Below are 13,597 nucleotides of genomic sequence, written 5' to 3' on the forward strand. Positions count from 1 at the left end.
GGTGGGGTAAGTGATTTCTGGTAGCCAATGTTTATATTTGAAATCACCAAAACAAACACGGCCCTACCCCAAAAGGGTCTTGCCCCTATTTTGATAGCTCCCACATATACGTACGCAACCCAGGCAACGATTGGTTCTGTGAAACAAAGCAAAACCAATGTTACACCGTGTCTACGGACGTGGCGGCGCGGCGCGGCGCAACAAATCCCCGACAGAAAACTGCTGCCGGGTTCTATTTATGACGTGCTGACACACATTTCAAATGGTTTTCAACGGTCGTTTGATCGCGTCCAGTGTAGGCAGACTTTAGCTGTTGTAGACACTGTGTTACTCACCTATTGAGAAGAAACAAAGCAACCTCGGCGTCCGATCGCAGGCCTCCGCTCCTTGAGTTCTCTCCAGCGCTGGAAAGCTGATCCGATATTTACACGGGTCCTACTTCTTGCCTTATCGTTCTGCAGACGTTTTCCTCTTTTGTTTTTTTATCCGCCATCTCTATCTTTCTGTCGCTCCGCTCGGCTAATGGATGCACTCAAAGCTCTCTCCTCCACATCACGAGTAGACACGCCCCTTATTGCTGATTGGCTACAAGTTTGTTTTGCTATTCGGCCCGAATCAGTTTTCTAAAGTGTTTTTGAAAAATCACATACCCTGCCTTTAATTTCCAAATTTACAACAAAGATGAAAAACTCTGTAAATAGAACAAAAGGAAGTTGACTATTCTTCCATTGGGGAATGCTTGTTAAGTACACTCACAGCATTAAATGTTATATTGCAGCACACTCCAGTCACTCACTCATCTTCTATGGGTTATGATGTCTGCTATGACTGATGTTTCATTGGAGAATGGAGATGTCCATATGGTGTCAAATTACTTAAAACTAGATTAAGAAAAACACTATACGATCATCAGAAGTTTAATTTGATACAGTTTATAATTAAAACCACTATACGATCAACAGATATACAGTATGGTTATTCTGGTACTACTTACCTTTACATTTTATTTTTATGATTGCTGTGACTGTTGCAAGGCTCACAGCAACAGGAATTCACACCTGGAGGGAGCTTGAATTGGACAGTCTTTTTGCTGCAGGTCAGAAACAAGTTGTGGTTAATGAAATATTAGATTATTTTGTATTTAAAAAGCTCAATGGTATTTTAAAGTCTTTTTGTTTTTCAGCATTTTGTTATTTTTCACTTTCCATTAACTTCATTAATGACATCATCATTCACAAAGTGACATCATTTTGGAGGGAAAACAACCACACAAATATTAAGTACAAATTGGATTTGACTCTTTCTATGATTGTGTGGTATTCGTTGTTTTAGTCTCACTCAAATACAAGTCATGTTTTATAAAATTACAGGAATCTCAATGATACAATCAATATGTAATATCAATATGTATGTGGGAAAAACTCAAGGAGAGAGTGTAGTTGAAGTCCTTGGTGACAGGACATTTGAAAATGAACTCATTCTCAAATTCCTTAAACTACTTCAATGCTACTTTATATTCATTTAAAATGATGAGTTTTTACACCTGAAGAAGTGTGAAGATCGGAGCTCAGTTCCAGGTTATCATGTTGAGGTAAAAGACTTACAGTCTTGAGTTTAAAAGTTAAAAATGAAGGTAGATTTATTAGAATGACATGAAATATAATGGTAATAGTCCCAGCATTTTGGATGATGTTTTGGTTAATTTTAAAATCATAAATACAATTATGATATAACAGTAGAAGAACTAAATAAATTTACTCACCATTGGTAATTTCTTCTAATTATAACAAAAACAATGGTAATAATAATAATGGCTGCTATAATGCTGATAATTATGTAGGCAATTTCTCCACCTGTATTGAAAGTAATAAGCGTTAAATCTCTTTGAATGATGTCATTCAACACATTTTATCTGCTTTAGTTATTTCTTTTGTGTCTGTTTGATTGATTAGATAAAAAGAATTTGAAAGATTCTAGATAGTAAACATTTTGAAATGTTACCTCTCGATGGGAGTTTGGTTTGTGTAATGTATCTGTTCTGGGCTGTAGTGCTTTCACATGTGTATGTTCCCAGCTGCTCTTGATTAAGATGAGAGAGTTTAATGGTTCCATTTTCTGGATGAAAGATAACCTTGTCCCTCCACTGCTCGGAGATTTCTTTCATAGAGGTTTTGCTGTCATATTTCAGGATGGTGGTGGAAAAACTCAAGGTGAGAGAGTAGTTGAAGTCCTTAGTGACTGGACATTCGAAAGTGAACTCATTCTCGGAGAGTTCTGAAGCAGCTAAATATTAAAAAAATAATAATAACAAAAAAAAATACAATATACATTTAAAATATTTCACACATTCTTTAGAATTATATGCTGTGTACTTCAAAATGTAACTTTATACTTTAAAATGTGTGTTTTCTCTTCCATAACATCAACGTAAAACATTGATGACTCATCCTGCGCTATAGTTTTTTACCCAGTCAAATGTTTCAGAATGAGAATAACCCCGTCCCCTACTACTAGCCGAAATAATGCGAAATTATTCACATGTTCACAGATTCTGCAAGGTGTTCCCAAACTTTCGCATGCCACTGTAAGCTTTATAAGCTTTATTTTCACATGAGTTTTGTTTTATCTCTCTCAACAGATATTCCCTTCAATGGAAATCACAGGAAGAAGAAACTAGAACAGCGATTCATTTATTACCCATCTTATCTGTGACACCACAATACAAAAATCTGTGGATTTACCTTGTTGTTTCAGACTAGCTGTATAGCATGTATTTTTAGTAGTTATGGAGCAGTTATATGTGTATGTATCGCTGATGACATCCACTTTAAGTTGACTTGTCACTGTAAACAGGTCATCTTCTGTTCGGCTGACAGTGTTCTAATTTTCAATTACTATTTTTTCTACAAAAATGCATATGTTATGTGTCTAGTCTAACTGTAATCAAATACCAAGGTTTAAAATATGAACTCAAATATTTTTTATTTAATCCAAGTGGATTCTGAAATAATGACCGTGGCTGATTTATTAGCCTACTAATCACCAAATAAATACGTTGACAATGACATGATATATTGATTTCAGTTTAAATAATTTTAGAATTGTATTATATATTTGTTTTTATTTTATGATTATGTCCAAGTAATTTAGTTAAAAATACAATTAGCTTAGCAGCAAGATGAACAGTGCAACGATATTACAGTAGGTCTGCTATTAAAACTGAAGTCATCTGAGGACATTTTCAATCCACCTTTTCCCTACGCCCCATGATGCTTTGTGTGAATTATGAGAGTAAACTGTAAACAATCAGCAAAAGTTTCACTCTATGAACGCATAGTTCAATAAGCACTTTCAAAAACTGGATACAATAAAGGTGACATTTTTTAAGTCAATCTCCAACAATCGATCATTAAAAGGAAATTTAAAAGTGTAAAACCATTAACAAATTACATACAATAAAGCTCGATTCTACCCACAGCCATATTACGGACATGTTAAATATCACAATAGTAACATATGTCTATATTACGTAACAATTACATTTTAAAGCATCTGTGTGAAAACAGACCTGGAAAGAGACGTGAGGATTTTGGGAGAAAAACGAGAGATTCTTGTGCATTTCAGGGAATTATTCATGGGATACATAATAAATTAAATAAGGACAGCAGACCACAAACACGCAGTATATGTTGACCATTTTCATATTGTTACAGCAGAATACAAAGGAAAAAAGAAAATAACCAGGAAGAAAAGAATGCAGTGGATTAAAAAGAGCTCTTCCATGGATATTCTTGTTATATCACGTCACATTAAAATACCAAGCATTATGTTATTCTCCTAAAGTCTGAAAACAGAACTTGAGGGAAATTTACAGATCATTCAATCAAAAACAAGGATTATTTGTAGTGCAACTTTTTGATTTGAAATAATTCGTTTTAGTCTTTTTGTGTGGAACTTCCCCAAACCAGCAATGCTACCCATAATAAAAAATGCATTATAGGCTCAGTAGGTGGATACAAAATGATAAATGGGGCACAAGACGCAAGTGGATAGGTGTTGGGATTGACCAATTAGAATGAAGTATTCCAGAAAGCAATTTGTGATTAGAAATTATTTTTTTTCTTAAAGAAGTCAAGGATCTTGTAAGAGTTTCAGAATTTTTGTCTCTTACCTTCCACTGACACAGACACAGCCATATGCTTCTCATCATTTTCATCAGCAGCGTAGCACCTGTATCTGCCTTCATCTTGGAGTCTGATGTTTCTTATCAAGAGTGATACATTTCCATTTTTAATTTCAGATTCCGACAACAGTGATGTTCTCCCCTTGTAGTCCTCGTGCTGATGGCCCAGCTGGTCTTGATTGAGGTAGAATGAATGCACTGCTTTTTTATCCTTGTACCAGTGGATGATATCAAGGTGGGTGGATGTGCAAGGTAACATACATTCCTCAGAATAGATACAGGTGACACGAGTGTCTGTAAAAACAGCAAATTACAGTTGTGTGATGAACACACAAACATACAGTGTCATATTAAGCTACAGGTGGGCCTACTGTATATATTCAACCAGCATTCACGCTTCCCTGTACAGTACTGTTGTGTGTGTTGTCCTTTTATATAAATAAAATCACAAATAAACTGACCTCCATGAGGCCACTGAGAAATATGTGAAAACATAGTTTGCAAAACAGCTTTGGGTTTAATAGAACATGTGATTCCAACAAGTCTGCAATCATTAACTTGTATCAAAGTTCAAATCTGAGTAAAGCTATACTGATGTGTTTACTTTCAGCAGAATGTGGTTTAAATAGTCAAAATTGTTTCTAACTCATACTATTCATGATGTAGGATCAAAGTATTAAAATAATATATAATATATAATGTATATATATATATATATATATATATATATATATATATATGTGTGTGTGTGTGTGTGTCTTTAGTATCTGAGAATAGTAACAATTATCTTGTTCTTTTTATTGAGAAATAAGAGTTCAAGTCTTGACATTAATGTAATATAAAGTTACATAAGCATTTTAGCAATTAAAGTTACAATTAAACATTTAATTACAAATACATTTGATTGTCATTTCTTTTGACAAGACGTATGTATGAGGCAGTCTGATTTTGAGGTTGAGTTAACGAGTCGAGACAGTTTTTGAAAAACATATCAGACATATAAATAAATGTCAGTAGATATTTTGGTTTCTTACCTCCTAAGATTACAGGCAGAATCCACAGCAAGAAAAGCAGCTCCATAGTCACATAGTTTAAAACTATTTGAAGGTAATAAGTTGTCTGTCTACCAGATACATTCTATTATGATTTCTTCACATTGCAGTAGCCTACACCCTCTGTGGAGATTAAGGCTTCACGAGTTGCCACACTGGTCATGTTTGTCTTGCACAAGACGCCCAGATCATGATGGTAAATAATGTGCTGCCTCCAACTGGCCTAACAGGAGTGATGTAATTCTTTTACCTTGATGGGTGTACAGAACCATTATTTACTTTTACTTGTTATGATTGAAAACTGAAAATTTGAGATTTTAGGACACAAGAAACTTTTTTTAACTGCAGATAATATTAAATAAAATAGTAAGAGGTAGATGTGCATCGACTATATAGGCTATTTTTTTGCCAATACTGATTGTGATTTGATCTTCAGCTTTGAATTATCAGATAGATTAAATAGCTTCAATATTGACCACTATGTATAATAATAATTGGTTACAATGACAGTAATAATTCTTAATTTCTGTCAGGAATGGAAAAGCATGCAAAATCAATCGGTAGTTAATGATACTTCGAATAGAATAACGAGACACAAACCTGAACATATTTAGTCACGTTTACTCCCATTTATTTTTGGTCACAGTGCTTTGCTACATAACATACATAATTTTAGTCTAAAATTGCACAAATGTGAAGAAATATGTATACACACGATTGCCTCATATTTCTCAGATTACAGTATCCTAATTTCTTAATGACTTATAGAAAGATGATTATCCACAGATTCATCAGTCAGTATCGTGTGTTCATAATTCTAGCTAATGTTTTGAAAATAATTGTATTTTTTGGTATTTTATATGGTCTGTTGGTGGAGCAGCATCAACTATATTAATGCTGGATATTTTTTTATGACTTCAGTTCCTACACCTGTATGGAAGAAAATTAGGGTTAAATCTCTCTAAATGTCTCAAGTGTTACGACCACATTCAACACATTTTATCCGCTATAGTTATTTCTTTTGTGTCTGTTTGATTGATTAGATAAAAAGAGTTTGAAAGATTCTAGATAGTAAAAATGTTGAAATGTTACCTCTTGATGGGAGTTTGGTTAGTGTAATGTATCTGTACTGTTAAGTTAAAGAAACATTTTTACAACTAAAGTTACAATTAAATATTTAATTAACAAGTTTGTGATTATTTATTTTGAAAAGACACAGGGGTGCTAATGTGACTGTTTTGAGGCAGTCTGTTTTTGAAGTTGAGTTAATGAGTTGAGACAGCTTTTGAGGCGGTCATATACCGCGACATGTAAATAAATGTCAGTAGGTATTTTGGTTTCTTACCTCCTAAAGTTGTAGGCAGAATCCACAGCAAGAAAAACAGCTTCATGTTCACTTCGTTTAAAATGATTTGAATGTAATATGTAGTCTGTCGATCAACTACTCCTCAGCTACTGCTATTCTTTTTCTCCTCATTGTAATCTGTGGAGTTTAAGTCTTACTAAGTCTACACTGGTTTTATGTAGAACCCTCCTTCTGTGTTCACGAACCCAAAGTTTAACTTCACCTCATTCCATGAATATCAGTGTGTAAACTATACATGCTGTAGTTTAAAAATGGCAGTGAATCACAGAAACAAACAGCCCTAATTATATGGAAATACAGATTATTTTACACATATAGCACATATATCACAATCATGATTATAAATAATTTGAATATTTTGTAAATAATTTTAACTGGTTTTTAGAGGCCTAACAGGAGTGATATGTAATTATTTTATCTTGACAGTTGTACAGAACCATTATTTACTTTTACTTGCCATTATGACTGAAAATAAAGCACCTAAGATTTGATCACAAAAGAAACTACTTAACTGTAGATGATTTCAAATAAAATATTAAGACAGAGCTGGGAGGTTGTATATATAATTATGATACATAGAGCATTTCACATAAATTGTTATGGTTAAGTAAAATTGTTTAAATGTATAATTCATATATTTAATAGAAATGACATTTACATTTAAGACATTTAGTAGATGTTCCCATACAGATAGACATTTAAAAATCATTTAGTTTTAATGTGTAAATTCAGCAGATAATATGCATAGAATTCAAAACATTATTTGAGCGAATAAAAAAACCAATTCAGAAGTACATATAAGAAAAATACATGTTAGTAAAAATTAATAGAAATTCAACACTGGATTGTTTTTATATCTTGATTACTGTAAGTACTGACACATATTTCCTATATAAATAATAATAATAATAATGATGATGAATAAATACTTCTTGTCTCTCCTTTTATCTGGGCAGTAAATCAATCACTTTGAAACAAACTGTTTTAAACAAACTTTCCCCCCATCTATTCTCATGTTGGTCTGTTGGCAATCTCTTCTGTTAAGCAAGTGTCCTCAGATGCAGCTCTGCTGTTTGCAACAGTCACTGTAAAGGATAGAGATCTGTGAATATGATGCAGTGAGATGAGGAGTATTTATTATGTAACTGTTACCCAGTGTTGGGAAGGTTACTTTGGAAATGTAATAGGTTACAGATTACAAGTTACCCTACTTAAAATATAATAAGTAGTGTAACTTTTCAATTACTTTATTAAACTAATGTAACTGATTACATTTAATTACTTTTTGATTACTTTTCTAAATTTCTAATGTTTTCAACTGTAACTGTAATTTAATTACACATTTTTTCTTAGTAACTGTAACTGATTACAATTACTTTTATTTTGTAATTAAATTATGTAATTCCGTTACATGTAACTAGTTACTCCCCAACACTGCTGTTACCACACACAAACCTCTGATTGGTTGCATCTCTGTAGCCTCTGCATGGGTTTTACTTGATTTTGTACAGCCAGCTGGTTTGAAGAAGATACAATTGTTGCACAAATATGTTAAGAATATATTCCAAATATTTATGCATGTATGCATGCAATTGTGGTAATCCATACCTTTACATTTTATAATTCCTATGATTGCAGTGACGGCAAGGCCTGTGATCACAGCAGCAGGAATCCACCACTGGGGGGAGCTCTCGGACTGTTGTTTTTCTGCGCGTCAGACACAATTTGTGTGGTGAATGAAATGTGAAGAAAATTAGTTTGTTAGTTGAAAAATAGTCTTCAAGAGAACTGAATGAAATTGCAACATCTCCCTTTGCTGTTTAGTTAACTGACGCATTCGTCCAACAAAGTTCCAGAGACTGTTAAAGAGACTTTCATGTTTCAAACTTAACCTGTTTTCATTTTTATTATAGTTTCAACTGGCAGCTATTTCACAGGGTTTTCCTGTGTCTTCAACATCACCAGAGTACCTTGATATCACTTTCCATTTTATTTTTAGCATACCCTTAACAATTAAAAGCCACTTCCTAAATGACATCATCATACAGGAAGTGACATGATTTTGGAGGGAAAACAATAGCACAAACATTAGTAAGTAAAACTGTTTTTATTTTATTTTTTTACTCATTCTGTGATTGTGTGGTCATATTTGGTTAAAGAGTAATGCTTGATAAAATTACAGAGACCTCAATGATACATTCAAAATTGTAAAAGTTAAATGAGAAACCCTAGCATAACATAACTCTAAATCACTCACTGAGCAATGGCATTTAAACTTTTTATTGCCTTCTTGTTGAGTTCCATCATGTTCATTTTATTTGTCATTGTGAAAATAATCAAGTTGTATTTAATAAAGTGCCTACTGCTTAACCATAATTATGAAAGTCTGATATACTCTTATAAAATAAGATATTTTTTAAGTAACAGATCTTAAAAGGTGCAGCAGAACAGAAAAGGTGGAACAGAAATGTCCCTTTTATAAAACAGCAGCAATGATAATCTAGTCTTCATAAAAATAATAAAATGTATTCATATTAATAATAATTTTCTCATTAAATAATCCTTTGCCAAATATTATGGTTCTTTATTAGGCCATTTACAGTTGCTATGGAACTGGTACAAATTAGCCACCAATTTGCCAAAACGTAAGATAGTTAATTGCATAAAGAGTGTTTTGGATTTCAGAGTCAGACTCAGAACTATATGCTTCTTTAAAAAGGGAAATACTGTTGTTTGTGATTTTAACTTCATTTTTAAAGTTAGAAATGTTGTGCAAGTTAATGATGGTGGTTTACAGGGTATAACATGCTCTCATCAGGCTTTAGTGTGATGTTGACTCTTGTATTGTCTTTATGTTTGGCCTCTATGTTGCTGACCTTTGTATGGACCTCATGTTTGGTCTGTGTGATGTTGACTCTCGTATGGACCTCATGTTTGGTCTGGTGAGCAGAGAGGATGCAGGTGTAGGTTCCAGTGTGCTCTAGACTCAGCGGGTTGTGTAGCTGTAGTGAGCCGTCTCCGCCTCGACCCCTGGGAGTCACCAGTCGCACCTTCTTCCAAACGCTGGAGCTCCGCTGTGTGCGGCTGTCATAGGTGTAGATGGTTGAGGACTTGTGTTCTTTGATGAAGGACCATGTCAGTGTGAAGTTCTGCAGGTTCCATGGGGCCACACAAGGGATGATGAAGTCCTGACCTTCCACGCTGAATATTTCTGTTTATTTGAAAATTGGTTAAAATAGTATCTAGGTGCCATTTGAAAAGGTCAGAGACATTGTGATACATGATATTCTCTCATCTGCATGTAATTGTTTGGCCGGTCACGGAAATATTTGGTGATGCAATGTCATGTAATAATAATGATGATGAAATGCAATGTAACGCGTCCAGACATGAGTTGACTCGATGAGATCAAACCTTTCTCCTGCAGTGATGCTCTCCATGTCTGAGACCTGTAGAATGATTGGACGAGGCAGATGTAGGTCAGATCTTTCAGCTTCTTGAGCTTGCTCTCCACCGAGTACAGGCCTTGTTTGTCAGCCGTTTTGTGTGTGAAGGGTTGGAAGGAATCAGGTAGACTGGCTGGCTCTGTGAACAGGTTTACACGGGGAGCAGGGTAGACATCTTGACTGGAGCATATGACTTCCTCAAAACCACTGAGACGTGTTGTCTCCAAGCTCACTGACTGGATAGGGGCTGGAATGACAGATTCATTTGTTGTTTTTGTTGTTTCTGGTGTCATTATCATTTTCAAGTCATGATTACTGTGGCAATTTTATTTTATTTTTTAACATTTTTAAAGCTTTAGAAGCACAAACCCTATGCTTTGTGTTGTTGGGGATATAAAATATATAAAATATTCTTGCATTTATTCATTTCCTGGCCAGGTGTCTATGGTAGTTTGTAGGACACATTTTGTTTGTCCCACATTTGGAATAATAATAATAATAATAATAATAATAATATAATTTATTTATTTATTTATCTATCTGACAGGGATTCTGTGGCAGATTATATGCAACTGTACTATGTGATAAGTAATTGTATATATACTGAACAAAATTATAAACGCAACACTTTTGTTTTTGCCCCCATTTTTCATGAGCTGAACTCAAAGATCTAAGACTTTTTCTACGTACACAAAAGGCCTATTTCTCTCAAATATTGTTCACAAATCTGTCTAAATCTGTGTTAGTGAGCACTTCTCCTTTGCCGAGATAATCCATCCACCTCACAGGTGCGGCATATCAAGATGCTGATTAGACAGCATGATTATTGCACAGGTGTGCCTTAAGCCCCGTTCAGACTACACAATTTTTTTGTCGGTTACGACAGTCACTGTGTCAGATTACACGATTTTGACTGGATAAAATCTTGTCGTGTCGTGGGTACCAAACATGCCAGACTACGCGTTGCTTCCTGACCAATCATTGCGTGACGTCGTGCGTACTGTCATCAAGAAGCCTGACTTCCGTAAACAACAGCGGCAATGGATACCGAAGTTGCGTGTTTTGTACTGGTTGTGTTGTCCTCGGAAAAGTGCAAAAAAAGAAAGAAAACTCGACAGTGGACACGTTCCTGGCTTGCTCGAAGAGGAAAATATGGGCTGTCAATCCTCCAAAGAGAACTCGAGGTAAAATATGGATTTTTTATAGTTTTATGTTTAGCCAGACAAAAACAGACCGTTAAAAAAAATCGAGCTAAAGCTTAAATTAAGCAGTATGCAGCTCCGATGTTTTTCATTGATCACCAATGTCATTTTACACTTCAGAAGTACAATTTGTTTTATGTAGTCACATGGGGTAAACATAAAATTACAGAGACCTCAATGATACATTCAAAATTGTAAAAGTTAAATGAGAAACCCTAGCATAACATAACTCTAAATCACTCACTGAGCAATGGCATTTAAACTTTTTATTGCCTTCTTGTTGAGTTCCATCATGTTCATTTTATTTGTCATTGTGAAAATAATCAAGTTGTATTTAATAAAGTGCCTACTGCTTAACCATAATTATGAAAGTCTGATATACTCTTATAAAATAAGATATTTTTTAAGTAACAGATCTTAAAAGGTGCAGCAGAACAGAAAAGGTGGAACAGAAATGTCCCTTTTATAAAACAGCAGCAATGATAATCTAGTCTTCATAAAAATAATAAAATGTATTCATATTAATAATAATTTTCTCATTAAATAATCCTTTGCCAAATATTATGGTTCTTTATTAGGCCATTTACAGTTGCTATGGAACTGGTACAAATTAGCCACCAATTTGCCAAAACGTAAGATAGTTAATTGCATAAAGAGTGTTTTGGATTTCAGAGTCAGACTCAGAACTATATGCTTCTTTAAAAAGGGAAATACTGTTGTTTGTGATTTTAACTTCATTTTTAAAGTTAGAAATGTTGTGCAAGTTAATGATGGTGGTTTACAGGGTATAACATGCTCTCATCAGGCTTTAGTGTGATGTTGACTCTTGTATTGTCTTTATGTTTGGCCTCTATGTTGCTGACCTTTGTATGGACCTCATGTTTGGTCTGTGTGATGTTGACTCTCGTATGGACCTCATGTTTGGTCTGGTGAGCAGAGAGGATGCAGGTGAAGGTTGAGGTTCCAGTGTGCTCTAGTCTCAGCAGGTTGTGTAGCTGCAGTGAGCCGTCTCCACCTCGACCCCTGGGGGTCACCAGTCACACTTTGTCCTTCCAAACGCTTGAGCTCCTCTCTGTGAGGCTGGCATAGGTGTAGATAGTTGAGGACTTGTTTTCTTTGATGAAGGACCATGTCAGTGTGAAGTTCTGCAGGTTCCATGGGGCCACACAAGGGATGATGAAGTCCTGACCTTCCACGCTGAATATTTCTGTTTATTTGAAAATTGGTTAAAATAGTATCTAGGTGCCATTTGAAAAGGTCAGAGACATTGTGATACATGATATTCTCTCATCTGCATGTAATTGTTTGGCCGGTCACGGAAATATTTGGTGATGCAATGTCATGTAATAATAATGATGATGAAATGCAATGTAACGCGTCCAGACATGAGTTGACTCGATGAGATCAAACCTTTCTCCTGCAGTGATGCTCTCCATGTCTGAGACCTGTAGAATGATTGGACGAGGCAGATGTAGGTCAGATCTTTCAGCTTCTTGAGCTTGCTCTCCACCGAGTACAGGCCTTGTTTGTCAGCCGTTTTGTGTGTGAAGGGTTGGAAGGAATCAGGTAGACTGGCTGGCTCTGTGAACAGGTTTACACGGGGAGCAGGGTAGACATCTTGACTGGAGCATATGACTTCCTCAAAACCACTGAGACGTGTTGTCTCCAAGCTCACTGACTGGATAGGGGCTGGAATGACAGATTCATTTGTTGTTTTTGTTGTTTCTGGTGTCATTATCATTTTCAAGTCATGATTACTGTGGCAATTTTATTTTATTTTTTAACATTTTTAAAGCTTTAGAAGCACAAACCCTATGCTTTGTGTTGTTGGGGATATAAAATATATAAAATATTCTTGCATTTATTCATTTCCTGGCCAGGTGTCTATGGTAGTTTGTAGGACACATTTTGTTTGTCCCACATTTGGAATAATAATAATAATAATAATAATAATAATATAATTTATTTATTTATTTATCTATCTGACAGGGATTCTGTGGCAGATTATATGCAACTGTACTATGTGATAAGTAATTGTATATATACTGAACAAAATTATAAACGCAACACTTTTGTTTTTGCCCCCATTTTTCATGAGCTGAACTCAAAGATCTAAGACTTTTTCTACGTACACAAAAGGCCTATTTCTCTCAAATATTGTTCACAAATCTGTCTAAATCTGTGTTAGTGAGCACTTCTCCTTTGCCAAGATAATCCATCCACCTCACAGGTGAGGCATATCAAGATGCTGATTAGACAGAATGATTATTGCACAGGTGTGCCTTAAGCCCCGTTCACACCAAGAGCGATAACTATAAAGATAACTATAAAGATAACGATATTAGCGT

General features: G+C 34.9%; 2 protein-coding genes and 1 long non-coding RNA gene across 4 annotated transcripts in view; 1 reads left to right on the forward strand and 2 right to left on the reverse strand.

The window, feature by feature from the left end:
- The window catches only part of LOC107705270 (uncharacterized), a 7,514-nt gene extending 4,639 nt beyond the window's left edge, over window positions 1–2,875 (reverse strand). The window contains exons 1-4 of one of the 2 annotated variants that reach the window (XR_001636056.1): window positions 2,742–2,875; window positions 2,002–2,283; window positions 1,763–1,853; window positions 995–1,090 (exon numbers count right to left, since the gene is read on the reverse strand). This is a non-coding gene — a long non-coding RNA (uncharacterized LOC107705270). The remainder of the gene's footprint in view (window positions 1–994; window positions 1,091–1,762; window positions 1,854–2,001; window positions 2,284–2,741) is intronic. The other variant, XR_001636057.1, reaches the window with a different exon arrangement.
- A 4,668-nt stretch (window positions 2,876–7,543) lies between these two features.
- Window positions 7,544–10,340, reverse strand: LOC107705184 (uncharacterized). The gene is made up of 5 exons (XM_016508364.1): window positions 10,016–10,340; window positions 9,417–9,812; window positions 8,210–8,308; window positions 8,057–8,116; window positions 7,544–7,686 (listed from the first exon to the last, which is right to left on the reverse strand). The coding sequence occupies exons 1-5, from the start codon at window positions 10,338–10,340 to the stop codon at window positions 7,613–7,615; spliced, it is 954 nt and encodes a 317-aa protein (XP_016363850.1). The 3' UTR covers window positions 7,544–7,612.
- LOC107705271 (gamma-aminobutyric acid receptor subunit rho-3-like) overlaps window positions 8,496–13,597 on the forward strand; it is a 26,556-nt gene continuing 21,454 nt past the window's right edge. The window contains exon 1 of the mRNA XM_016508499.1: window positions 8,496–8,692. The gene's annotated coding sequence lies outside the window, so the exon portion shown is untranslated. The remainder of the gene's footprint in view (window positions 8,693–13,597) is intronic.

The sequence above is a fragment of the Sinocyclocheilus rhinocerous genome, unplaced genomic scaffold (genome assembly GCF_001515625.1).
Source record: "Sinocyclocheilus rhinocerous isolate Xijiao unplaced genomic scaffold, SAMN03320098_v1.1 scaffold594, whole genome shotgun sequence".
NCBI classification, from domain to species: domain Eukaryota; kingdom Metazoa; phylum Chordata; class Actinopteri; order Cypriniformes; family Cyprinidae; genus Sinocyclocheilus; species Sinocyclocheilus rhinocerous.

Excerpts from the sequence above, each read along its gene's own strand:
- LOC107705184 (XM_016508364.1), bottom strand. The coding sequence starts at position 10,340 with ATGACACCAGAAACAACAAAAACAACAAATGAATCTGTCATTCCAGCC. Across the intron at positions 8,117-8,209 it reads AGGAATTATAAAATGTAAAG|CTGGCTGTACAAAATCAAGT; the intron begins GTATGGATTACC and ends TCTTCAAACCAG. Across the intron at positions 7,687-8,056 it reads AGAGATGCAACCAATCAGAG|TGACTGTTGCAAACAGCAGA; the intron begins GTTTGTGTGTGG and ends TATCCTTTACAG.